This window comes from Meriones unguiculatus, chromosome 5 (assembly GCF_030254825.1).
Source record: "Meriones unguiculatus strain TT.TT164.6M chromosome 5, Bangor_MerUng_6.1, whole genome shotgun sequence".
NCBI classification, from domain to species: domain Eukaryota; kingdom Metazoa; phylum Chordata; class Mammalia; order Rodentia; family Muridae; genus Meriones; species Meriones unguiculatus.
This window is the reverse complement of record NC_083353.1, coordinates 109236013-109261571: the sequence shown is the minus strand read 5'-3', so window position 1 is coordinate 109261571 and position 25559 is coordinate 109236013. Positions and strand designations below refer to the sequence as shown.

The following is a 25559-nucleotide window of genomic DNA, read 5'->3' as shown; positions in this document are numbered from 1 at the left end:
TCCCTCACCCAGAGTTCTCCTACCCCTTCAGGACTCCAGAGGAGTCTTTCCAGGTTCTATAAGGCAGCACCACCCCAGCCAAGCCTGTACACTAACAGAGAGCTTCCCTTAGCAGCTCCCTGTATGAAATCTCTAAAACTCTCTGCAGGAAGGGAGGGAGGGAAAGGCTGCCTTAACATCAGATACAAGGAGACAGCTTTGGCAGCTTCCTGGATAAACATACCTTCAGAGGGCCAGAGGAAAATGCAAGCAGGCCCCCGACATCAGAACGAATTAAGCTTGTCCAAGCTCTGAACCACCCATTCCATATCACTGCAAAATCCAAGAATCAGCCGTGTGTTTGGGTACCTGGAGATGCAAAGGAGAGAATGCCCTGGTTCCTACATTGATCTCTGCATCCGCTAACCACCCCCAGCCCCAGCTTTCCATGAACTGAGGGGCCTTCCCTGAGAGCTGAGGGCACATTTCCTCCTAAAGTTATTCATGCTGGAGCTGGAGTCCAGGATCCTGGGACAGCAGGTGCCTGCTAGGTCCCGTCATAGACTGCTTAGCCAGCTCATCCCAGAGTTACTGGGACCAGAGAGGCTGTTAGACAGTGGCTGGAGAGGAGCATGCTGTCCTTCTCTGGTCCCTGAATCCCTCTTTCTCCAGGTGTTTGGGAAGATCGCCCTGAATGACACCACAGAGATCAATCGGAACAACAACTTCCAGACTTTTCCCCAGGCCGTGTTGCTGCTCTTCAGGTGGGTGTCGGGTGATGGGAGTGCACGCACAGGCGCACACACACACACACACACACACACACACTTCCAGGGCCACTGCTCTTCAGCTGGGTCTCAGGTGACATCGAACACCTACAGGATGCTAGCCCATCCCTGGGAAAGCCAAGCGAACAGAAATGGGATGGCCTCTTCTGCCCTCCTGGCCAGGAGGTCTAATCTACACCAACTTCCCATGTGCAGCCAGAAGGCACCATACACATGTCCTGGGTTTCCTCTGCCCCAGCCACTGGGGAGTCGAAGTTAAACAACGAAAGCACTGTGGCTTGGCATCCAACCAGGCACGTAGAAGCAAGCCTCAACCCACTGACCTTGAGCGACATACCGACCTTCACTGAAAATCTGTTTACCAAACCATCCTTTAGACACGTTACTCCTTAGAAATGTGCCGGCACAGGTGTGGCTGAGAAGGTGGTTTTCTTACACAGCCCTGAGTTCGCCTCCTATACAACCATCTTTCTCCCTTGGCTCGCCATCATCTCCGTATCCGCTTCCATCTTTTTCTCACCTTTCTGCTTTGCGTGGTGTCGCACTCTACGACTCCATCTAGTCCCGGGCTGGTAGGTGAAACTCTCTCTCTTGTCTCCGAAGCAAACGCTTGCCAGGTCCTTGAGGCCTTTTTCCCAGAGCATATGGGGGAGAAAACCTGCCAGGTGGTGCTACTTCCACCATTTCCTAACAGAATCTGGCCCCATGCCCTAGTTTATTGCTGCTCAAAATACACTTATCAACATGATGGGTGCCCTAAGTAACAGCCTGGCCTCACTGCCTCCCAGACCACACACACCATCAGAACACAGAGCTGTCTGTTGTGAGCTGCTATTTAACAACGGCAATCTCATGCCACACTTCAATGCGGGAGATGGTGGCGGACCCCAGACTGCCTCGCGGCTGGTCTCTCCCATTTTTCTAAAGTTCTTAATGGCAGAAAATATCTTCTCAAAGAGCAAACACCCAACGCTGCGAAAGGCGGAAAAGAAAAAGATGAGATAGTGCTACTAGGGGAACTAGAAGTATTGAGGAACTTCTAAATGGAAGGAAGTAGACGGGGTTCAGTTCACAAAAGAATGAGACTTGAGAATGGCACGCCTCCAGACAGTCTGAGACCGTGGAGGGTGGGCGAGCAACCTGGGGCGTCTCCAAGCTGAGCATCTACAGATACAAGGGACAGGCAAGATCCAGGCCACCACTGTCCTCTGGGACCTGCTTTCTGAGGAAGCTCTACTCTGCTCAACAGCATTGAATGTCACATTCCAGGGCTTTGGGGTCTGGGAGACCCAGGAGAGCACGCCCTCTCAGGACACCTACCCTCAGGGAGAAACTATCCACATGGCCCCTCAGCACATCTGTGATCTCCAGAGAGCTTCTGTGATGAGGACTTTACTCAGCTGGGTACTCAGTCATAAAGAGCAACTGACAATAAGCCCAAAGGTCATCAGGGAGAAGAGGTGTCTGTGTCACGCTCAAGTCACAAATAAACACACAGGAAGGACAAAAGGAAGGAGCAGATCCAAACGATTTGACATTAAATGCAATTCACATTGTTAGAGTAACTAAAGACTGTAAGGCTTCTGTTAAATTAGAAGAAATAGTGGCAGCAGCCATTGCGAAACAAAAAGAAGGAAGAGAAAATACAAATGTTAAATGTTTTTATTTTCCTTTCTAAGTGTTTTTTTTTAAGATTCGTTTATTTATTTTATATATGTGAGTGCTTCTGCATGCCAGAAGATGACATCGGATCCCAGTATAGACAGTTGTGAGCCACCATGCTGTTGCTAGGAATTGAACTCAGAACCTCTGGAAGAGCAGACAGTACTCTTAACCGCTGAGCCATCTCTCCAGCCTCCCTTCTAACTTTTTTTTTTAATAGATGCAATGTATAGTTGAAAGGATACAGATAAAAATGTTTTGATGAGCTGAAAGGTCAACTGGGGTTCGCTTACTATATAGCTGAAGTACAATGCAAAAGAAATGATGAAATAAAGATTAAGACAAAGAGAGAATAGAGATAGAAAAATTCCACCATCTGATAGAAATTCCAGACTAATAGACAAAATGAAGAGAGTAAAACAACGGCTGATCAAATAATTAAAAAAAAAAAAGTAAGCTTTCAGAGTTAAATGGCCTACTAAGTGCAGCATAGGTTAGCAGGCAAATCTTTAACCCACCAAAAGTACCAGCGCATGCCTGTGCACTCAGAACTCAAAAGGCTGGAGCAGGAGGACCATGAGGCCTAAGCTCATTTGAGTTATAAGATAAGACCCTTTCTCAATCTTATCTCCAAATATCTGTAACTGTTTATTTATGATTACTTCTTAGAATGCCACCAATTAAAAAAGAAAAAAGAAACTTAAAGGTTTTCAAAGTGCAAAAACTGTAAAACATTGAAGGGAAATCCTTCTAAGCTGGTTTTGTTGTTGTTGTTTTATTTTTTGGTTTTGTTTGTTTTTGTGCTTTGAGGCTAGCTACACAAAGACACTACAAAAAAAGGAAGCTATAGACAATACCCCTAATTGACATAAATACAAAAAATCCTCAACAAAATACTAGCAGACTTAATTGAACAATACAGTAAAAGTATCACTCAACGTGTACAGGTGGGATTTAAACCGGGGAGGCAAGTGTGGTCCCCCATATGCAAATCATGAAGTGCAAGCCCACACATGATCAGAAAGAGGAACATGAGCCATGTGCCATCTCAGGAGCTAAGAGTCACTGTGTGACTCCTCTGTAGGCCTAGGAGTAAAGTAGCATAGACGTAATCATGTGTTAATATTGAAAGTCAGCGACCAGATACAAAGAAATTGTGTACATTTCAAAGCAGGGGAGGGCGCGTGGGTATGTAGCTCAGTGCGCAGTGCTCGTCTGACAAACCCAAGGCCCTGGGTTGGGTTCCGAGCACTCCCTGGAAGCAAACCACTAGATCAAAATACTGGACAAAGGACACTTCAGTGGTTTATCAAAAGGAAGGGTAAAAGTGGTACTTAAATAAATAAAAATAGGAGAATGAAAGGAAAGAAGGTAATACAAAGATATTAAAATTATAAGCTTGTTGAATGTTTCCATTAAAAACCAAGCATTAGGACCAGCAAAATGGCTCAGTGGGTGAAGGTGCTTGCTGCCAAGACTGACAAGTTTGGCCCCCAGGAATACAGAGTAGAAGGGGAACACCAACTCCTGCAGGCTGTTCTTTGACCACCACACATTTGCTGTGAATAATTTTTATTTTTTTAAATAAAGATCAGGCATGACACACACATAGAGAAATTTCACAGTGAAACCTATTCATTTGAATGAATAATTACAAATTTTAATGATTGATGCTCTAGAATTCCAGCTCTAGCTTATCTGTAATAGACTTAGTGAAACAAAATGACCCAGAGAGAGTGAAGATAGAGGTGGGAAGTGGCAGTTCCGGAAGGACTTGCCACGTATATGCAGCGGTCACAGCATCAGCGGAAGTAAAATTCCAGGTAAGAAGCGTTAGACAAAGCAAAGAGGGGTATTTGGTACAAACAAAAAGTTTAATAAACCAATAATATATGATCATTACAAACAATACAAGCTTAATAGTATTGTTTGGAAATACATATGGTAATAAGACACAAGGAGAAAGTAAATACATAGAAAATTAGTGGATATACAGTTCCTAAAAATAATAGTTTGGCACAGGTAAAAGACAATCTAAACAACACATTTAAGAGGTGTCGTCTATAGATCTGCCCTCAATAAACGGCAAATACACACATTCCATTTGAGCATTCAGAACCATACACAAAAATAGCCACAGTTTAGGTCATGAGAAACTTAATAAGTTCTAAAACTTCTTCAACATTAATACAGCAAAGCTAGAAATTATACACCGAAATGGCCCCTTGAAGAACCATCCACTTAAAATATTAATATTAAATCTCTCCACTAATCAGCCTTAACTTGAGGTTACAACTCCTCAGGAATGGGGGCAGGAACATGACTTGTCAACGCCAAAAAAAATGAGAGCCCAAGTGTCTTTATTTGGGAGATTATACTTAATAAACAGATGGGCAAGTGAACCGTCAAAATAATCCCAAGTTATGAAGGAATTCACTCGTGAAAATAAAAGTATGCATTGCCAAAATAAAAAACAAAAGCAGATTTTAGGAATAGTCCTTAGAAGTTGACTTTGAAATACCAATAAGTAAATATGCATTTATGAACTATAACCACTAATAAACACCAAGCGTGAAAGTGTAGGGTAATTATGGATGTGGAAATGATTGTTGGAATGGTGGGTGAATTCCATGCCTCGTTTTTGCTTCATCTCTGAGATAATCGGTGACTTCAGGGATGAAGCTGTACCCCTTTCTGACCACTGGCTGCCAGAAAACCTTTAAGGTGGACAGTGAACACAAGCTTTGGACCTGCTACAAGAAGTGTGGGGCACGAAGTGGCCTCTGGCACCTGGGTGAAGCTGGGAGGCTTTGTGGGCTGAATGAATGTAGGAAGGGCACAGAGAAGCAGGCTGTGTTTCTGCGCTGAGGAGTGGACCCTCCCGTTAGGGACCAATGTGTCCTGGAGAGACGCTATGCAGACCTTACCGCAGGCTGCCTTGCATCTTCGCATTTGGTGGTTTGGGGGTTGGAAGGGGTGTGTACACAAGGATATTCCTTGTGTCCAGTGCCAGTGTTTCTCATTGCCTGGGTCCCCCAAAGCTGGCAGGACCCACAGACATTTCAATCCCTTATAGATTATATTTACTCATGTTTTGTGAAAAGGTCCACATATGAAGAATATAAGATACACAGGACCAGGACACACAGCACTCCAAATCCAGCCTCCCTCAGGTGTCCTGCGACACAAACACTGGCATGTTGCTCTGTGGAAAAATGATATACAAAACAGAAACAACAACAACAACAAAAAAAAAAAAAACGGCAAGAGGCCAAGATGCACTAAATGTGAATAAGGCCAAGTAAGCCACGAATCAGCTGCTAAGTAATAGTTAGTCTCCCTGAGACCATCCATCATTCACTACTGCTGACCAAAGCCAGTCAAAACGAGAGTTTTCAAAATAAGCGAAGACATTTAAAAAGCAAACAAACAATAATAACAAAAAGTTCAACAACGAAAACAGAAAGGAAGTACTACGAACTAATTTATATCATTCTGTTTAGAGATCTAAATGTAGTAGGTGCTTATCATCATCATCATCATCACCATCACCATCATCATCATCATCATCTACCTATCCCTGCCTGGCATGGAACTCGCTGTGTAAATCAGGCTGGCCTCAAACGTACAGAGATCCACCTGCCTCTGCCTCTGCCTCTGTCTCCAGGGTGCTGAGATTAAATGTTTGTGCCACCACGCCCAGCTGAAGGGCCTGCTTTTATCTAGGACAATATGAAGTACAAAATTTTTATTAAGAAAGAAGTCTTTGCACATATTACTTGGTACACAGAATATTTGGGCAGCAATAAATTAATCTTAATAGTTTCTTTTTCCTTAAGAAAAAAAAATGAAATATTAACCGGGAAAGCATTGATAAATTAAGAAACTACAAATTTAGAGAACAAATTATTTTTTGAAAAAAAAAAATTTTCCACAAGCTTAGTTTTCTGGACTGCCACTCATCACATTAATCAACGTGAGCACGGCCATTTAGTTCAGACTTATCAGGGGGAGCAGCTTTCCCTGCAAGGTGCAGATTAGTGCTAATTCTAACGCCGAAATGCTCCCAATAAATGAGCAGCATTAGCTACAATAGACATTGAAAAGGTTGTCAAAATCACAGCCTTTTGCAAGGCCCACGCTGCTGTGTTTTCATCAGCGATCGAGGAATAAATCATTTCTAGTCACACAAACTCTCAGTCACAGAAAGAGGCAGGAAGCTCCCTACTCAGCCTAGAAGATGAATGAGTACCGATTTTTAAAAACAGAAGCGAGAAGTCGTAAACACTAAATTGTGGGGTGCTGCCATTTGAAGACGAAGGCTGATCCGAGTGTAGAAGATGCAGGCAAGTCAATATTACAAGAGTGGGTAGGGCCAGCGAGGTGGGAGGGCCGCCAAGAATATCAGCAGTGACATAACCAGTTAGCAGATACAATAGACAAGATGCTGTGCTATCACTGTTATGGTGAGTATTCTGTTGAAAGTTCTATCCAGTGCAACAGTGTAAGAAAGATGGGCTGGGGCGATGGCTCCGTTGAATGTATTACAGTTAAATAAAGCAAGAGACAAGCCGTATACTAGAAGGAGACATTTTAGTGCATGTAACTTAAAGAAATTATTGTGAAAATATACCAAGGACCCCTAGAATGAACACGAATATACATAGCCCAGGAGCCAAATGAGCAAAACTATGAACACGTAGTCAAGAGGAGGCAGAAATCAAAACCCTCAACCTACTAATCATTTTAAAGCCAATTGTTTTAGAAAGGTATTTATTTTATTTATTTTCCAGACAGGGCCGCGTGTCAGCCAGGCTGGCCTAGAAAAGCCAAATTGAAATAACTAGCTGTGAGATGGCATTCCACACAGTCCTCTGAGGGACATTCTTTAAACTTCTCTACCACCAAGAGCTGATGTGTCTGCAATGACACTGATGACACTAGTCCAAGCCAGACAAGTTCTACCTGGTGAAAACGAAGCTAGGAACTGTCTCCACCTGGCAGCTCTAGCCCCAAGACATGGACCTGCATGCTTACTTCACTGTTAACTGTGACAGCAAATATAACTTTTCTGAAAAACCCACTCCCTTAACAAGGGCAGATTTTTTTTTTTTAATGTATTCATGGCGGGTATTCCTGTGTAGCAGTGAAAATGAACTACAGCTAAAATAGGCCTACGTAGCTGCATCTAAAAAGTTCACACAGATGAAAGAACAAGTTGTTCAAAAATTTAACTGTGTGTCTAAAGTTTTAAGACATTCAAAACAGCGGTTCATATTTCCATATTGAATGAACATGATCAGCGGGTCAATGAAAACCAGATGCTCAGTTCCTTTCAGCAAATCCCTAAGCAAGGCTTTGGGAGCCTTGCCTGCGTGGGCACGCGTGGCCGGCTGAGGTTGGACTCTCTCTCCTCTCTTGTGTAGGTGTGCCACCGGGGAGGCCTGGCAGGATATCATGCTGGCCTGTATGCCAGGCAAGAAGTGCGCCCCAGAGTCTGAGCCCAGCAACAGCACGGAAGGGGAGACCCCCTGCGGCAGCAGCTTTGCCGTCTTCTACTTCATCAGCTTCTACATGCTCTGTGCCTTCCTGGTAAGCTCAAGGGGGACTCAACGGCACAGAGATGGCCACAGCTTCGGGGCAGTGTGGGGTCAGGGCAGTCTTAGCAAAAGAGCTGTCCTGGGAAGACTGAGTTAGTAGACATGAGAAGGGCTAGAAGCCTTGGCCCAGAGCACTTCAGCCAGATTCCTCGACCATTCGTCCCTCTTGTCATGGTAGCATTGTTCTAGAAGACAGAGATGTGTGGAAAAGCATCATGAACTTGTATGCCTCAGAGACTGTGCTCAAGAGTGAGGGAAAGACGACCAGACAGGGCCCCTCTCTGTCCCTGGCAACTTGGTAGAAAGGAAGCTGTTCTGTCTACATGTAGGGTTCATGCCTCGCAAAGCTCAAGGGAACATTGTAGAGTTCAAGGCCAAGGGACCCAAATTCTAGCAGCTGGCATCCTAAATGCTAGCATATTGCTGATACCTAGAAACATTGGCGTCCAGCTGGCCAGGGCACTGGCTGCTAACATGGGCTTTGGCAGCAGATGTGGAAGGGCCTTGACAAACGCCTTATTGTACCAACTGTTCCCTGCAGATCATCAACCTCTTCGTAGCTGTTATCATGGACAACTTTGACTACCTGACAAGGGATTGGTCAATCCTTGGTCCCCATCATCTGGATGAATTCAAGAGAATATGGGCCGAGTATGACCCTGAAGCCAAGTAAGTTTCCAGCGGGAAATCCTGGCTCCCTTCGCTGAGAGAGGGGGTGAGTGGTCTGTAGAAAAGGTCCACAAGGGGTCAACATTGGTTATACTAACTGAGAACACTGAAATATATCAGACCCAGAGTGAAGGATCTAGGGCTAGCAAGATGACGCCAAGTACCATTCACTGAGCTCGGGAACATATCGTTGAATGGAAGAATAAATGATTCTAGTGTCAAACATGATTCTAGCCAAACATGGCGGTGCACGCCTTTAATCCCAGTACTTGGGAGGCAGAGGCAGGAGGATCTCTATGAACTTGAGGCCAGCCTGATCCAGGACAAAGCAAGTCCAGGACAGCCAGAGCTTGTTACACAGAGAAATTCAACAAAACAAAAAAATAAAATAAAATAAAATAACAAATTCTAGTGTCAGAAAAACTAGTAATACATCCGGTCACTTAGGGACACTTCAGCTCCAGCTTGGCCTCAGGTTTGTGGAAACTCTTATTTACCTATCTCTGTTAATTAACCATCCCTAAATGCCTTTCTGCCAAATGGCTTGAGTGACAAAAACACACTGGGATTTCCATAAGGTATTACTAGTGTGCCTTATGCCTGGAGCATAGCGCTGACAGACCTCTTTGTAGGTTTGTGGTTCTGTTACGTGTCTCACACTGCTCAGAGCTTGAAGGCAGCCCTGTGGGGAGTGCTCCTGCATCGGGCCCCATCCCAGCATGTGTGTCCTGGCCTTCTGACTGCCCTCCCTTCTCACCTTCTCCAGGGGTCGGATCAAACACTTGGATGTGGTGACCCTCCTCCGTCGAATTCAGCCTCCTTTGGGTTTTGGGAAGTTGTGTCCCCACCGTGTGGCCTGCAAAGTAAGAAATGACAGTTCCTGTGGGGGCAGAGAGGGGAATGTGAGAGGTTTGCCTTTGTGATTATTAAGGGATTGAAGATATTTTGGGTATTTAAAGAGACAGATGAGAGCCAGGTTCTATTTTAAGGCCCCTTCCAGATCTAAATTCCCAAGGCCTTAAAAGAACAAGTCACAATGAATGTCTTGTGCCCTAGTGTGGGAAATAGATATCCTATATGAATAAAGGCTTTATTTAGGCCATCAGGCTGCACCACTCAGGCATCCAGATGACCTCGGGTGATGGGTTAGGAATTCTTATACATAAAATCGGAGAACCGTCAGAGAGGCCACAAGCGATCTATCTCATCACCAAAATGCAAACTTTACCCAAACAAGGGTCTGCTGTTTTTACGAAACTCCTAAGTGAATCAATGACCCGAAAATGGCTGGAACAAGCACACTTAGCTTTGATAAACAGCCTCTGATTGGACTTTCGGGCAAGGACCCTTAAACCTGCTAGAGATCCTGCCACATGGCCAGTAACTGCTAAGGACTGTCCCCTCATTCAATGAGCATTCCTCCTCCCCCCTCGCCATTCCGTGTCTTCAGTGGGAGTCCTGATGAGCTCAGAAAGAGCTGGGGCAAATAGTAACGGAGAGTTGAGCCCTGGGGAGGAACAAACACAAATGGCCGAGTAATTGAACTTCCTGGATAATCCATTCATGGAAAACAGAGTTTAAGAAGCATGGAACCTTTATGCGTGCTCTGTGGAAGCCATATTTCCCTCATCAGTACCCCCACTTTATTCCAAAAAGAACTTCAGGAGATTTCCAAGGGTCCAGAAAACATGAGGAAAAGGAGGCTCCTGTCAAGCTGCTTTCTCTTGCTGTGACAAATACCTGAGTTGCTCAACCTGTAGGGAAAAAAAAAAAAAAAAAAAAGGAAAATTTCTTTTGGCTCACAGTTTTGGAGACTTTGGTCTGTGATCGCTTGGGCCTATGCACTGGGTCTGCGGCAGCTCTAGGACACTCCAGTTGGAGTGTTTGGAAGAGGCCCGTTGACTGCAGAGCCTCTTTATCTCAGGAGCAGAGAGGGAGAAAGAGAAAAGGGCCTAGATCCTAAAATACCGTCCTCAAGGTCACGGCTTCCTGTAACTACTTACTTACCTAAGTACTTACTTCCTGAAGTACTTAGGTTTGGGACTGAGCCTTTAGGAGGTGGCCTTTGGGTGACACTGAGGATTCAAGCTGTGAGACGTACAAATCAAATGTAAGAACAAGCAACCAACAAAAAAACTAAAGTGTGTAGGTCATGACCTCCAGATTAGCCTGATAGGACTGGGAGCTTCCTAGGAGTCTAAGAGACTCCAAATGGTGCATTCACTCAGGGAAAATACAACCCTTGGCAAAACATCCACAGGAAGACCCCATGTGGTCTTAAGGATGACCTCACCGCCATCATGGTAGGCATCGTACTGCTCTTTCTCAGTACTGCTGTGTGCTGCTGGCTCACCAAGGGAGCAGGATGCCAAGGGAGCGAGGGTACCCTTCGTCTCCACAGAGCCTTCCCACAGTCCTCTTCGTGGGAGTGCGGATAATTCTGTCTGGCAGGCAGGTGGTCCTTAGGAAATGCCTGGCACACGGCTGCTCTTGCTGCTTCTAGGTAGCACAACTGTATCTGTAGGACTGAGCCCAGAGCTGGAAAGAACCCTCTGTGGAAGCAAGGGTCTTAACGATAGGGAGGTGTAAGAATATTTACCACAAAGCCCAGTGTCTTCCCGGGAACACTTTGAAGACACTGTGGTGACCCCATGCGTCCCACTCCCGGCAGCACCCATCCAAGTTTCTGGGGACCTCCCAACCTTCCTGCCACAGTGGTTGTACGGAGCCTCTAAGAACTTCCTGCCCTTGTCTTTGACTCAGCCTCCTTTCCCTCCAGCGCCTGGTGTCCATGAACATGCCTCTGAACAGCGATGGGACAGTCATGTTCAACGCTACGCTCTTTGCCCTAGTCAGGACAGCCTTGAGGATCAAAACAGAAGGTAATGGCTCTTGTGGACCACCGGTAGGAGGATGCCTAGCAAGGTCCAGCATCCCCACCAGAAAGATGCTCCTCCTGCCTGCACGGCATCAGTGTGGAATAACACTGCGACTCCCCAAGAGATGCAGCGCACTGACATTTTCTCTCATTCCTGTGTGCCCCCTTTGCCATAGCTTATTTATTTCGGACTTCTCTTTTCCGTCAAACCCTAGAAGTCACCCCAGTAACCTCCTGAAGACTGAGGGTTTAGTGCAAAATACCTAAGAGGTGGTTGTTACACAGAGAAGAACCAAGCCCCATCCAATGGCCTTGTATTAGGGGCAGGCGTGTCTCCCAAACATTTGGTTCTCCTTTAAAATTAAAAGGACCTAGTATGCTACGCTACACAGACTGTGCCCCCTCAGACAGGAGTGGGCTTACAATAGTGGGCCCTTCTAGTTTGCCAAGAGCTGCCCTGTGGGTTAGAAGCAGCTCTGGTGAAGGCATCTGTCTTCCATCCCACTGATAACTTCTTTGAACTGCTCTGGGATAGACACACCCCAAAAGCTGCTGCTGCTCCCCAAGACACCCTGCTTAAGTGTCTCTTAAGAGTATGGTCAAAGCCCATGCAGTGGCTCACGCCTGTGATCCCAGCACTCAGGGAGGTAGAGGCAGGTGGATCTATGTGAGTTTGAGGCCAGCCTGGTCTACAAAGGGAGCCCAGGACAGCCAAGGCTACACAGAGAAACCCTTCTCAAAAAAACAAAAACAAACAAACAAAAAAAAAAGAATATGGCCAAAGAACGAAAGCATCAAAATTGTGAGCTATAGCTGAACACCAGCTGAAGCTCTGAACCCACATGTCCAAGGAGGGGGAGGGGGGGCTGGAAACCTGCATTTACAGCTAGCTGCAAAGACGCCTCCTGTATGACCTAGAGGTTGGCCTCACGGGTACAGCCTGAGAGCCCCGGCTTTAAGCCGGTGTCGCCGATGCAGTGGGGGCGCACTGAGCATCACACGGCATGTGCGTAAGTCCTTACCACCTTGCTTCAGTTTCCATAGTGCGAAATAATGAAAGGAGGTGGCATCCAGCATCTAGTTCTCTGGGTCACCCAGAGAGATGCCTTCTTCAGCTGTGCTCAGAACGTGAGGGAACCAAGAACCAATCCTGTAAGATACAGGTCAGGATAATGATCCAAGCTTTAAAGGATTAAATTTAAAAAAAAAAAAAAGGGTCAAATTCTTAAACTAAAAAGAAAGCAAAAGTAAGAGAAAAAAGGGGGGAGTCGCAAAAACTTCAGCCTGAGGTGGGTATAAATAGGCCTGTTGCTAAAGAGAGAATTTAATACTCACCTAATGCACGTGTGTATATAACAGAAAGAGCTGGAAGGCTGTCTGGTGATATATTCATATCGAATTATCACCAAGTAGTGTGTACCCACATGTGTCGAGCAGGGATCAGCTCTGATCTCTCCAAATTTTCTACATTGACTATTGTTTCCCTTCAGTTCTGAGGGAAGGGTTTCCTTTTCCGGAGAGAAAAGGACAGAATGATTGCTAGAAGGAATGTGCTGTGATACTTAAAGCTTGATGTGAATTAATAATGTAGGCTTTGGCTCCAGGAAGGAATAAAAAGCATCCGTGCGTAAAAGCCAAGATTTATCGGTGCTGAAGATGCGCCACCTAGGCAAACCGATGTCAGTGACATGATGCTCGTGCCTGCGGGCAACACTGAGGGGCTGCCAGATACTCGGTCACAAGATAACCAGGAACTCCTGAGGAGAGAGGCCAGCCAGTGGGACAGACAGTTAATTAGGAATTAAAGAAAAACGCTTAAACGTTCTCGGGATAGTCACCAAGGGCATGTAATACCCCGGGACTCAAGGCCGAGCTTCAGCCAAAACAGGCCTTCTATGAACTTACTATATAAGACTGGGAACCATCACCCCACTCAGAGAAGAAATAGGAGGAAATGCCACATTTGTAAAGATAAGATAGAGCAGTCTTCACTCCCCTTTCAGGCATTTGTTAGTGTAAGTAACTAGAAAGAAATTAACGTGTACCTTGAGAACCAGAACCCTTATCCCAAGCCAGGTGTCAAGCTGAACAAGATTTTCTCTTGGAACACTGAAGAACACTGGAAGAAGATATTTAAAGATATTTAAAAGAGGGCTTGGAGTATAGCTCAGTGGTAGAGCCAGTGCCTAGCGCACACAGGGCCCAAGGTTCAGGTCCCAGCCCTGAAAACTGAACAATAAAAATAAATTTACATGGTATGAAAGAATAATGGGGGAAGTTCCACCATTATATGGGTCACCCAGAGAGATGCCTTTGTTACAGAAATAAAAGCCTAAAGATATATATATATATATATATGAAGGAGCCCTTAGGAGATACATTTGTTCCTTAGGTCTGACTAAATGATCACACACTCCATTCCTCTTGTGAGAGGAACAACCGCCCAACGTAAGGTGTTGGCAGGCTGGTTCATCCCAGCAGTCTGGGGAAGAATGGATTCCATGTCTCTCTCTCTCTCTCTCTCTCTCTCTCTCTCTCTCTCTCTCTCTCTCTAACTTCAGGAGGTCTCAAGTACCTGGCTCCATCCCTCAGTCCCTCCTGCCTCTTCACAGTATGACCTAGCCTCTATGTGTGGTTCTCTCTTCTTGCTCTAAGGGCACCAGTCACATAGGATGTGTGATCTGCCCTAACGCAGAGTGACTTCACTAGCTACCTTTGTGACCCTGTTTCTAGATAAGTTCACATTCCAACGTTTAAGGGAGACATGAGTTTGGGGGTATTGGTTTTTTTTTCAACCCAATACTAAAGAAGAGTTCATCTGCAAATGTTTTAGTCGGGATTCTTTGACTTCGGATGTCAGAAACCGCCGAGTCCGGAATGGTGGTGCAGACCTGTAATCCCAGCATTTGAAAGCCTGAGGGAGAAGGATCATGAGTTTGAGGCAAACCATGGATACATAATAAGCTCTTATTTCAGAAAACAAACACAAAAGAAGCCGTGAACCACCTTCAGTGAAGGGATCTGAGGGGCTGTTGGGATGCCCAGGAGGTGTTCTGGCTTCAGCTGCAGTTTGAATTTGATGCTCAAAGCGCTCAGGAGCCATCGCTGACTCCTCATGGCTGCCTCTGCTCGCTCCCACATACCAATCCAGAGCTGGGTCTGGACCTAGGTGGTCTGACCCCAGAGCTCACACTGTTTGCAGTCGCCTCCCATGTAATAAATGTAGCTGTCAGCCATATCCTCTTTCCATTGCTCTGCAGCAAACCCCATAAACTTTATGGCTTCAGACAACACCCAGTTATCAGCGCACAGGTCTATCAGAAGTCCAGCCATGGGGAAGTGGGGTGCTGTGCTCAGGGGCTCCCAAGACCAAACTCAGTACCACTGATGAGGCCGTGCTCCCTCCTGGAGACTCGGGAGGATGCTATCTCCAAGCTCATTTGGGTTGTGACTGGAATTCTCCCACTACTGTTGTTATGTGCACTCCACTTCCCCACTAGCTGCCTGTCAGCTGAGAGCTGAGGTTGTCTTGGCACCTAGAGACTGCTACCTTTCCTCAGTACACTGTATTATTTCATGCAGACCTCTCAGAGCCATGGGTCCTACTTACCCTTCTCCTTCCAGCCAGAGAAGGCACTAGACCTCTTTTACAATAGCCTTTTCACTAAATATACAATGAACAAAGTATAGTTCATATACGTATAAGTTCTAGACGTTTAATGGGCTCCTGTGATTAGGTCATAGGCATCATTTCCCTCTGGTCAAGTCATAGGTGCTGTGTGACGTAATCTAATCAGGAATACCAAGTATCAATACCCTCCCTCCAAGATGTACATGGCGCATGCACACTGGTAGTGAGGGAGGGTATCATTGGAAGGGCCCTAGGACCCTACTTAGCATGTCTCCTCTTACAATTGCTTTTTAGCTCTGCTTCTCCACCGGTATGAGGCTAGAGTCCCAGGCAGCATGCATCTAACAAAGCCTGTTCTACCAGTGCAGAGAGGAAGTCCAAACTACCAGAGCATAGGCCTTCTGGTGTCTCTACCTCCGCTGTTAGATTTCTCCACTTCCTTCCCTCGGGGACTCAGCAGAGATTCTATGTGGCCTCTGTTGCACATGGATGTGTGAAAAGTGGACCGTCTTTCCTTCAAAATGTCTTCATTTCCTGCAGCAGCCTAAGGAGGTCATTATGAAATGTCACAGTCAGGATCAGCCTTGATGCTGTCCTGCACCTCACAGGGCGGGACGGGACAGGATGGGACAGGACCGGACGGAACTTTGGACTGACTTACAATGAAGTAAGAAAGGAAGAAGAACTGACATTGGACAGGGCAAAAAAGGAAAGTAGCAAGGGAAGAAAATGAGTAAAAAAAAAAAAAAAAAAAAAAAAAAAGACAAAGATGGGGTATGGAAGGAACTAGAAAATAGCAAGATTGGAGAGCAGAACAGGAAGGGATTGTGCTGAATCGAGGTGACTTGTGGGGCCGAGGCCACCATTCACGGCTTCCCGGTGCATCCAGAGCGTATGTTCAGCGTGCACTTCCTTCCATCAGGGAACCTAGAACAAGCCAATGAGGAGCTGCGGGCCATCATCAAGAAAATCTGGAAGAGGACCAGCATGAAGCTGTTGGACCAGGTGGTGCCCCCCGCGGGTGGTAAGTGTTGCCTGAACTTCCAGAGACACACTACTGACCCAGCCTGTGGGGTTTCTCAGCTGTGCCATCATTAGCAGGGCAGACACAGCCCTTGAGACGTTCATGCTTGAGCCCTACCGTGCCTCTGGACCGTTCTATTCTGGACCCTTCTTTGTGATGTCCTGCACAAGCTTGGATGCAAACTCTCGGGTTAGAAATCTGCCGTAACCCCACATTCACATATGGGAACAGGCAAGCCCTTCCGTGCTTATGGGCTTGGCAGAACTTTCTCGGAAACTCTACAATATATGGATATATATTCACCACAGGCCATTGGACTAATGCACTAGAGTTGCTCTCGAGCTCTGGAAGGAAACTTGCCTGATCATCACATCTTTTTAAAAGCTCATTCCCCCACCCCCACCCCCCAGAGTAGCATTTCTCATGGCTGCCAAGCCACAGGACCCTTTTCATCTCAAGTACTTCATACCACCCCTACTAGGATCCCAAGTCAAAATCGTAGGTAACCTGCCTGGGCTTGTAATTTCCGCAGCACTAGCAGAATTCTTTGCCGTAAGGTGAGTTGAAAGCAAATGCCTTCGCTGTGCACATGCTCAGCACACCTATATGAAAAGCTGTAATAACTGATGGAGTGCTCGCGGGCTAACGCTTAGAGTGAGTAACTGTTGAAAGGACACAAGACGATGAGAATACTGTCAACACTTTCATTTGTCAGGTGTGTTTTATTAACATGTTAGCTGAGCCCACACATTCCAGAAGCCTCTTTAAGAGGTGATACTTCCTGTTCGAGACCCACTTCCGAAAGGGGAAGCAAGGTGGGCTGGGAGCTACCACGCGCCACCTAATACTTTGCTGCATCGCTCTTTTTACTGCCCGCAGCATCTTTATGGAGGTCACTCCCACACAGATGGGAGTCCCTCCAGACACTGATGTTCTTAGAAGCTATGCAGTTTCGCGGTGAGTTCAGTGTAGACTCAGGCATCCAACTTGGGCCCGAGGGAACCTAGGACGCCCAAGTTCATTCCCCATTTCCCTCATTAGGGATCTCCAGGGTTTTTCCTGCCCCATGGTAAGCCCAGAACTTCTGTAGAGTTGGCTCCTCTCAAGGAACCGTGAAGACCAGGAAGGCCATCACACATCCTGAGGCTCAGCCCAACCATCCGTCCCTCTCACACAGGAGACAAGATGAAGGGGCCACTTGCTGGGCAGGAAGCATTCCCCTGGGGGCTTACAGCTTCCTTGCCATTTAACTCCTAAGATTAAGACTGTATCATGTGTGGTCTTGAACACCGAGCCTAGCAAGGAAGGACCCATGTCTAGCCAGTCTAGCTGGTTGGAAGGGAAATCACTTTCCAGCACCAGCTCCTCTCACCCCACTAGAATTTTGTTGGCAATTAGGAGACCGGTCATTTGATGGGAAGTGGAATCAAACAGGACTTAGCAACATCCATTCAGGAGGGGGAAAGAAGTAAGGTGGGAAGTAACCTTGACAATATCCTACCTTTTCTGCAGAGGAAAAAATGAAAACAAGCAACCAAATAGACAGCCAGGTTCAGACAGGAGCATATGCTTCTGGTCTTAGCTACTTAGGAGGGAATGGGTCACTTGATCCCAGGAACTGGAGGCCGCCTGGACAAGAGAGGGAGAACTTACCTTAATTAGAAAGGGGGACAAGAACATGCCTACCTGTTTCTAGAAAAGTACTCAAGAAATTAATGATGTGATGAGCAGCCAAGAGGTAGTGAGCAAGCAGTCAGGGGTGTGGTGACTTTTCATCATACGCCTTTTTTACATGCTTTCTCTTGAACTAAAAAAAAAGAAAAAAATTAAAGCTAATATGCTAAAGAAGTGTTAAATGCTGAAAAAAAAAATGAAGGAGGTCTGGTGGAATCACTCATCCTGTTCTCCTCTCCATGCATGTGCCTTAGATGATGAGGTCACAGTAGGCAAGTTTTACGCCACCTTCCTGATCCAAGAGTACTTCCGAAAATTCAAGAAGCGAAAAGAGCAAGGGCTGGTGGGCAAGCCGTCACAGAGGAACGCACTGTCTCTGCAGGTGAGGGGCTGGAAGGGGGTGCCCACAGTCAGAGGTCCTGGTCACCTCCCCCTAACGCTAGCCAGGGTCCAAGTCTTGATAGCTACCTAGAAGCCAGGTCCTGTCACAAGAATACTTAAGAGCAATGTAAACCTTCCCAAAGGTGAGAAGGTAATGTGGCCCTCCCCCCTTGCATTCTTGCCTGCATGTTTCCCTCAACCGGCCTGCTGGCTTTCTTTTCCCAGCCAACAGTCCTCTTAAGCACCTCTGCTCCTGAGACAGCCCCTGGTTCTTGCTGCTCCTGTAATATGCCTTCATTGCTCCTAGATAGATGAAGAGTTCCTTCTAATCTAGGGTGATGGGGAGTGGGGAGGGTTGTCCATGGGAGCCCGTCTCCTGGCGTGGAGGCCCGGCTGCCTGGCAGAGAAGCAGAGAGGCAGAGGCTTGGGGAGGGGCAACAAGGTCCCAGACGACTAAAGATCAGTAGAAAAGACCTAGGTTGTCACATGTCCTTCTGGGTTCTAGGCTGGCTTACGCACGTTGCATGACATTGGTCCTGAGATCCGGCGTGCCATCTCTGGGGACCTGACGGCTGAAGAGGAGTTGGACAAGGCTATGAAGGAGGCTGTGTCTGCTGCCTCCGAAGATGACATCTTCAGGGTAAGTGCCATGCCTGGTATTCTTCACGAAGTTCAATTTGGAGCGCCAGTGTGCTAAATTGGTGCTTTGTCTGGTCTCCCTGAGGAGAGCCACACTCTATTTCATCAGCCATCTCCTGACTCTCTGCCTCCTTCCCAAGCTAACTCCATGACACAGCAGCTCAAAACATGACCCAGCCCTCAGAGGACAGGAGGAACCTGTTTCTCTAAAGAAGTGTTCTTGGAGAAGTTTCTCATCAGAAGGTGTGGAGCACCATCTAATCGGAAACTTCCCCATTAGAACTTCTCCGTCCAAAGGTGTGGAGCAAGGGCTGGCCACGTCTAATTTGAAAACCTGTTTTATTCGCCAATATTTGAATATCTGGCATATCTAAATAAAAACAACAACAACAACAATAACAACAAAACAAAACAAAAAAACCTCCTGGCTTTTCTTGAAGGAAAAAAAAAATCAGGTTAAGTGGCCACTTTAGGTGTGGGCTCTCGTGTGGCAGCTAGGCAAACATCGGTTGCCCTGTTAATATAGAGCATGTGCTATCCAGATCACAGTGGGACCCTCCGGGCCTCTTCCTCTTTCCCTGGGGTAATATTAATGCAGTGGGGAAAATCACACACTTCTGTGCCATAAGACTGCAGTCTCCCATCTTGCTTCCTCGCTTCTACTTCTGGCCAATCCCAATTTCCAGGTCTGGCTCCCAGCACATAGGGAACCAAACCCAGCCCACCCTGCTATACCCAGCCTTGGAACCTCATCCTTTCTGGCATCACTGAAATATCCATCAGTGAATGGCCTCAGAGATACAGAACACCACCTTTACAAGACCCTAGATGCCAAGACCAGTCACCAGAACCCAAGGATTAGACAAACCTTGCGAACCACTACACCCCACCCTCACCCCTCGCTCTTGGACAAAGAAAGAATATTGGAGAAAAACACTTGTTCCTGCCTTCAAATCTCAAAGAATCCCCTGCAGGAAAGGAAGCCTTGACATGAGTGACACAGTAAACTCTTCACTCTTAGTTTCAATTTGACCAATACAGCTCCTAGCTCCATGAGCCAATTGTAGTTCCACCAAAGCAATCTGGTTCACATCTTCCGTTCCTTCTCCCCAGCCTTAAGCACTCACACAAAGCTCCCCCAAGCTAACCAGCTGGCTTCTAAGCAGCCACCTCACACTTGCCCTTCAACCCCAACCTCGGTCTCCAGTGCTCCTCTGGAAACAAACTTCCAGGGTAGTTTCTAGACCAGAGACCTCCTGCCTGCCCAGGCACAGGAGGGAATTCCTGTCCTGGCACTTTGGGTGAATGATGGAACCTCGCACATCTAATTCCCTCCCTCTACCATGTGTCCAGAGTGTGTGCCTTTCTGCACACACTTTCTGTTGACTTCCTGTGGCCTGTGCTTCTTAACCCACTGCCATCCAAGGAGAGGGGGAGGGGGTGAGAGAAGGGAGTAGAGAGAGAAAGATGATGGAGAAGGCTTCTCCACCTACCCCTCTCTCTTGTCTACAGAGGGCAGGAGGCCTGTTTGGCAACCATGTCACCTACTACCAAAGTGACAGCCGGAGCAACTTTCCTCAGACCTTCACGACCCAGCGCCCACTGCACATCAACAAGACGGGAAACAACCAAGGTGACACCGAGTCACCGTCCCACGAGAAGCTGGTGGACTCTACTTTCACCCCCAGCAGCTACTCCTCCACGGGCTCCAATGCTAACATCAACAACGCCAACAACACCGCCCTGGGCCGCTTCCCCCACCCCACTGGCTACTCAAGCACCGTCAGCACTGTGGAGGGCCATGGGCCTCCCTTGTCCCCCGCTGTCCGGGTACACGAGGCAGCATGGAAGCTCAGCTCTAAGAGGTAAGCAGGAGGGTGGACCTGGGGTGAGGGTTCACACACTCTACCCAGACTGACACCAGGAAAGACAGGCTTAGGCCCCTCGGCCTTCTGCTCAGCCTTCAAGCTCCAGCAGCTAGCTACCCACAGCTGCTCCTGCTCACACATGGCGATCCCAGTGAAGGCAACTCTGTTCTGTTTCTCAGATGACTTCTATCCTCCCTCCTCAACATGTTGACCTGGGATCCTCCAAGATGTGTGGCTTGGGCCTGTGCAACAAAACCAGCCTTTGCCCTTTCCCGAATCCCTGAGGCTGGCCTATCATCCAGTTGCCATTGGGCTGGGTATCCACTTTTATAGCACTATTGCAGAATGGCTCCTGGGACCTTCCAAGTCTTCCACCTCCTGGCTCACCCCTTTTCCCCCACTGCCTTGTGCTATAGGATACACCACTATGAAATGCAGGTGTGGCGGGCACTGTAACTGCTCTAGGCTGTGAGTTAGCATGACGGGCTTCTGCAGGTCCCACTCTCTGCTTCATCAACTGTAGGCTTCCTGAGCCGGGGTGGGAGAGGACACATCCTTCCCATCTTGTCACATTGCCTTTAACTAGCGGCCCTTCCAGCCCTAGCAGGTCACACAGATCCCCCAAGTCCATAGGTTCTTGGTGAGACTGCCCTGTTTTTGCTCCCTCTGGCCCAGAACATCATCAAGAACCTCAAGCATTGTTTCTGAATCCCAAGCGGCCTGATCTGCTATTCAAGGAGCAACGTTCTTGCTCGCTGGTTTTCACACGGTCCCATTTCCAAGTGGCTACATGCAAGTCCCCACGGCCCGTACACTTGAACCGCTGATTCCAGACACATTGCCATGGCATCCACCCTACCTACTGTCTACACTGGGACACTCGCTGCTTTAATCCCCCCACAGCAGTGCTGGCTGAGCCCTTGGACCCACGACTCTACACACAGGCCACCAGACCCTCCCACCACCTTCGAGGATTCAGTCCTAGTGCTAGCTTTTCCCTTCAATGCCTTGTGAAAACCTCTCACTTTTCTTTTTTAAACTTTTATTTAAGTTTTTTTTTCTTTCACAGTTCCACACACATACATATTTTAATCATATTCATCCCCCAGTACCCTGTCTTGTCTCCTTCCAAGTCCCACTGGTTTCCCTCCTACCTCCGTGCCTTTCTTTTTTATGTGGCCCACCGAGTTTAATTAGGGCTGCTTGGATAAGCATGGGTGGAAGGTTGCACCGCTGAAGACACTAATTCTCCTCTCTGAGCTAATATCTCCTCTCAGAAGGGTGGAGTCTCCTGAGCCCCGCCCGCTCCGCGGTGACCCTGTCTTCTAAGACTGTGGCAAACAGTGTTTTCACAAGGCTCCTCCAACCCTCCAGCTTCCGCTTCCTGAATGTTCCCCAAGCCTCAGAAAGGGTGATGCAGATGTCTTGTTTGAAAAGTAGCATCTCTGACCAAGGCTGAGAGGAACAGTAATCCATGGATACAAATGCAAACATTTAGGAGGCATTTTGACAGTATATCTATGTAGTAAAACAACAGTAGGTTCCCACAGACCTGGGGCCCTGACACGCTGGGTCCCCGAGAAGAGAGCTGCAGGGAAGTACTGAGGCACACATGGACCGGAAGAGGAAGAGTACCTGACCACAACTTGGGAACAAACGATTAGATGGGCAGGGAGGCCCTGTCCCAGAAGGGACAGTATTCTCCTCAAAGGCACAGCCAGGTGTGGCAGGTTCTCTCAGGACGCGCCCAGGCTCAGCACAGACTCGGGCTTATTCTGTCTGCTTAGACAAGCCCCCTGTATGAAGTTTCTCCTCTGCGCCTTCCCTTCAGGGTCAGAACAAAGATGTCCTGAATATGATTCCGGGACTTGTCAGTTGCCTCAAGCGGCCACCTACAGGCTCTGCTGTCCACAGCTGCTAGCCTGTGCCACCTTGCATTGACCACACAGTCCAGGACTCTGCTTCAAAGTCAAGTCTTCCCTCACATCTGTCTTCTTGCATGTTGAAGTTTGTGTAGGGATACATGTGCTCGTGTGTGCACGTGTACAGAGGCCAGGGATCAGATGTCTTCCACGGAGACAAGATCTCTCACTGAGCCTGGAGCTCACCAACTCAGCTAGCTGTTCCCAGCTTCTCCTTGTGGGTACTAAGGACCGGACTCTGGTCCTCAAGCTTGTGTAATGTGACAGTCACTTCACTAACTAAGCCCCTGTGTCAGGCAGGGGATGTGTCACTCTAGTGCTATGGAGGAGGAAACTGAGGCACAGGTTGAGCTAAAGGTCTTGATCCAAAGGGTAAATGAGTTGTGGGCAGACTTCAGAGACCTCCTTGAATCTCCCACACAGAGCCTTGACATAGCCTGAAGGATCTATAGCTCTGTGGCTTCACCGGAAGCTGTAGTGGGACTCTGTGTGTGTGTGTGTGTGTGTGTGTGTGTGTGTGTGTCTGTGTGTGTGGTGTCTCTGTGTGTGCTCAGTTTCATCTTACTTGCTGAGGAAGAGCAGGAGGGCTCGCAGATCCTGACACCTTTCCCCACCCTCGGATGCTACAGGGGCCACTCCCGTGCAAGCCAGGGGGCCACCGTGAGTCAGGAGATGTTTCCAGATGAGACCTGCAGTGTGAGGATGGGGGAAGACGCTGAGTACTGCAGTGAGCCCAGCCTGCTCTCCACAGATATGTAAGTCTCCTCCCTGCCTAGGCCACCCTAAGTGTAGGAGGGGACAGGGGACTCCGGAGCTGAGATCCCTCCTCACAATGGCATAGCAGTCACACCTGCCCGGGATTCCCTCTGCAGCTTGTGTTGTCTCACAGCAGGACACTTCCAGGAAACCTTTTAAATACCGCGTCTTAAACTTTGGGACTGTGATCAAGTCGTAGGTGTTATTTTCTAGTGTGAGTCAGTGTACATGTTGACTGATGGCTTAAATAAACCCGTTACAGAACAGCTCCTTTTAAGGCTGCCCTGTGAAGCATAGCTGCCACACCTGGGGACGCTAGTTCAGTCCTCTTGGGAATACTTCGCTCCCATCTAGGTCCACTGGGAGGCTGTAGTGTCCATCTGATTAGAAGAACGGGTTCTCTGAAGAGCTGGAGTGGCATATATTTTGTGAATAACTAGAAAAGAGGGCCTCAAAGGTGCCAACCCACAAAGTCCTACAAAAAGATGGGGGCCTCCGTTACATACTGTGCATGCCTGATGAGTATCAGTCAGTGGACTTGACTGTTTACGGAAATAGACATAACTAACTAGACTTAGTCATTACACATTATCTACGTGTGCCAAATGGTCACACCGTACCTCGTAAGTCTGCAGTTAAATCAATGATAATTGTTACAAATAGATAAAATGGAAGGACGACAGAAGATGTTGGATATATCAGATAAGTTAATGTTGTTTATGAAGTATATGTGTAAGTATATGCCTCTCTAGGCTCCTCGTGGGATATTTATGACTATTACAGAAACCCTTCACTTGCCTGAAGGTGCTTCAGTACGCACCAAGTTCTTGGGCCCTTAAAGTTAAAAAAAAAAAAAAAAAAAAAAAAAGCCCAAGATGGAAAGATTCTTATTGAATACTTGCCTGACTCCAAATAAGCCACCTTTGAAACCCAGAGATTTTATTAACTAATTAGGAAGCTAAGAGATCAGAAGAGGGAGAAAATGTGGACCTTTCTAGCCAGCTACCCACAGTATGGTAGCAGGGCCAAGGGACATGCAGAGCAAGCCCAGCAGTGGGGTAGCTGAAGCTGTGTGCCACGCCAAGCAGAAGCCGGGTCTGTCTGCAAGAGTGAGGACAGCCAAGTAAGACGAAAATGTAATAGGGATGATTGTCTAGTTGGGAACAGAAGCAAGGCCTGGCAGTGTAAGAATATGAGATTCTCAGGTCCCAAACTCCCCTAGATACATTGTCAGAATCACTGTGCTTGGCTGCAGCGGTGGATCCAAAAGAAACAGGCAGTACAGTGTTAGCCTTCAAGATGTAAAGAGCTCTGCGAGCGCAGCTCAGGGGTAGAATGCTTGCCTGGCATGATCCTAGTCCTGGGTTCAATCCTCAGCTCTGCAAGAGAACTAATAATAATAATAATAATAATAATAATAATAATAAACTTAACCAAAGGTTATCATTGGCAGCACAGTCTGTGATCCAGTCTATATCACCGAAGGCTGGAGCACAGCTGTGCTTCTCAAACTGAAGACTGGCCAGCAGAGGGTCATGAAGTTACTTCGGTGGGTGATGGCCAAGAGTCTTTGAAAAAAAGATTGCCAACGAAAGTAGCACAGAAATAATCAGAGAGTAGTGCATGCAGTTAGGGGAATGTCTCGTATGGCGAGGTACGCCTGTGGTACCGTGGGTTTGTATAACATAGTTCTCTCTGTGGTGCCCCATCAAAAAGGTTGGAAGTCATCAACTAGATGCCCTGAGGTCTGCCACTGCCAGGCTTTCTGCCAACTAGATGATTGCATGGCCACTACAGGCAGTGGCTTGTGTGCTCTTAATGGTGAAGAGATAGCCAGGCAGGGGAGAATTGGAGGGATCGGGGATGTTGTGGTAGCATTGAGAATGGACATAGTGAGCAGCACAGACCTATAAAGATGGACATCCAGGGTACTTCTAAGAGAATGTTATATGGACCTAGAATTCTTTTCCCAGCTTTCTCTATGCCCAAGAGAGCCTCCACTGGCTGAGATCAGAAACGCAAGGAAGGCTCTGGGCTAGGATAGGAGCTCATTGAGCACTTGCCAGTCATGCATGAGGCTTTGAATTC

At 47.3% G+C, this 25559-nt stretch overlaps 1 protein-coding gene across 5 annotated transcripts in view; it reads left to right on the top strand.

Moving 5' to 3' along the window:
- The window catches only part of Cacna1c (calcium voltage-gated channel subunit alpha1 C), a 483983-nt gene that overhangs the window by 446846 nt on the left and 11578 nt on the right, over window positions 1-25559 (top strand). For all 5 annotated transcript variants that reach the window (XM_060384021.1, XM_060384019.1, XM_060384018.1 and 2 more), the window contains 10 exons: window positions 652-743; window positions 7856-8021; window positions 8571-8698; window positions 9465-9561; window positions 11478-11580; window positions 16130-16231; window positions 18160-18287; window positions 18792-18926; window positions 20438-20790; window positions 23345-23470. In XM_060384021.1, the coding sequence (XP_060240004.1) occupies window positions 652-743; window positions 7856-8021; window positions 8571-8698; window positions 9465-9561; window positions 11478-11580; window positions 16130-16231; window positions 18160-18287; window positions 18792-18926; window positions 20438-20790; window positions 23345-23470 (1430 nt within the window). The remainder of the gene's footprint in view (window positions 1-651; window positions 744-7855; window positions 8022-8570; window positions 8699-9464; window positions 9562-11477; window positions 11581-16129; window positions 16232-18159; window positions 18288-18791; window positions 18927-20437; window positions 20791-23344; window positions 23471-25559) is intronic.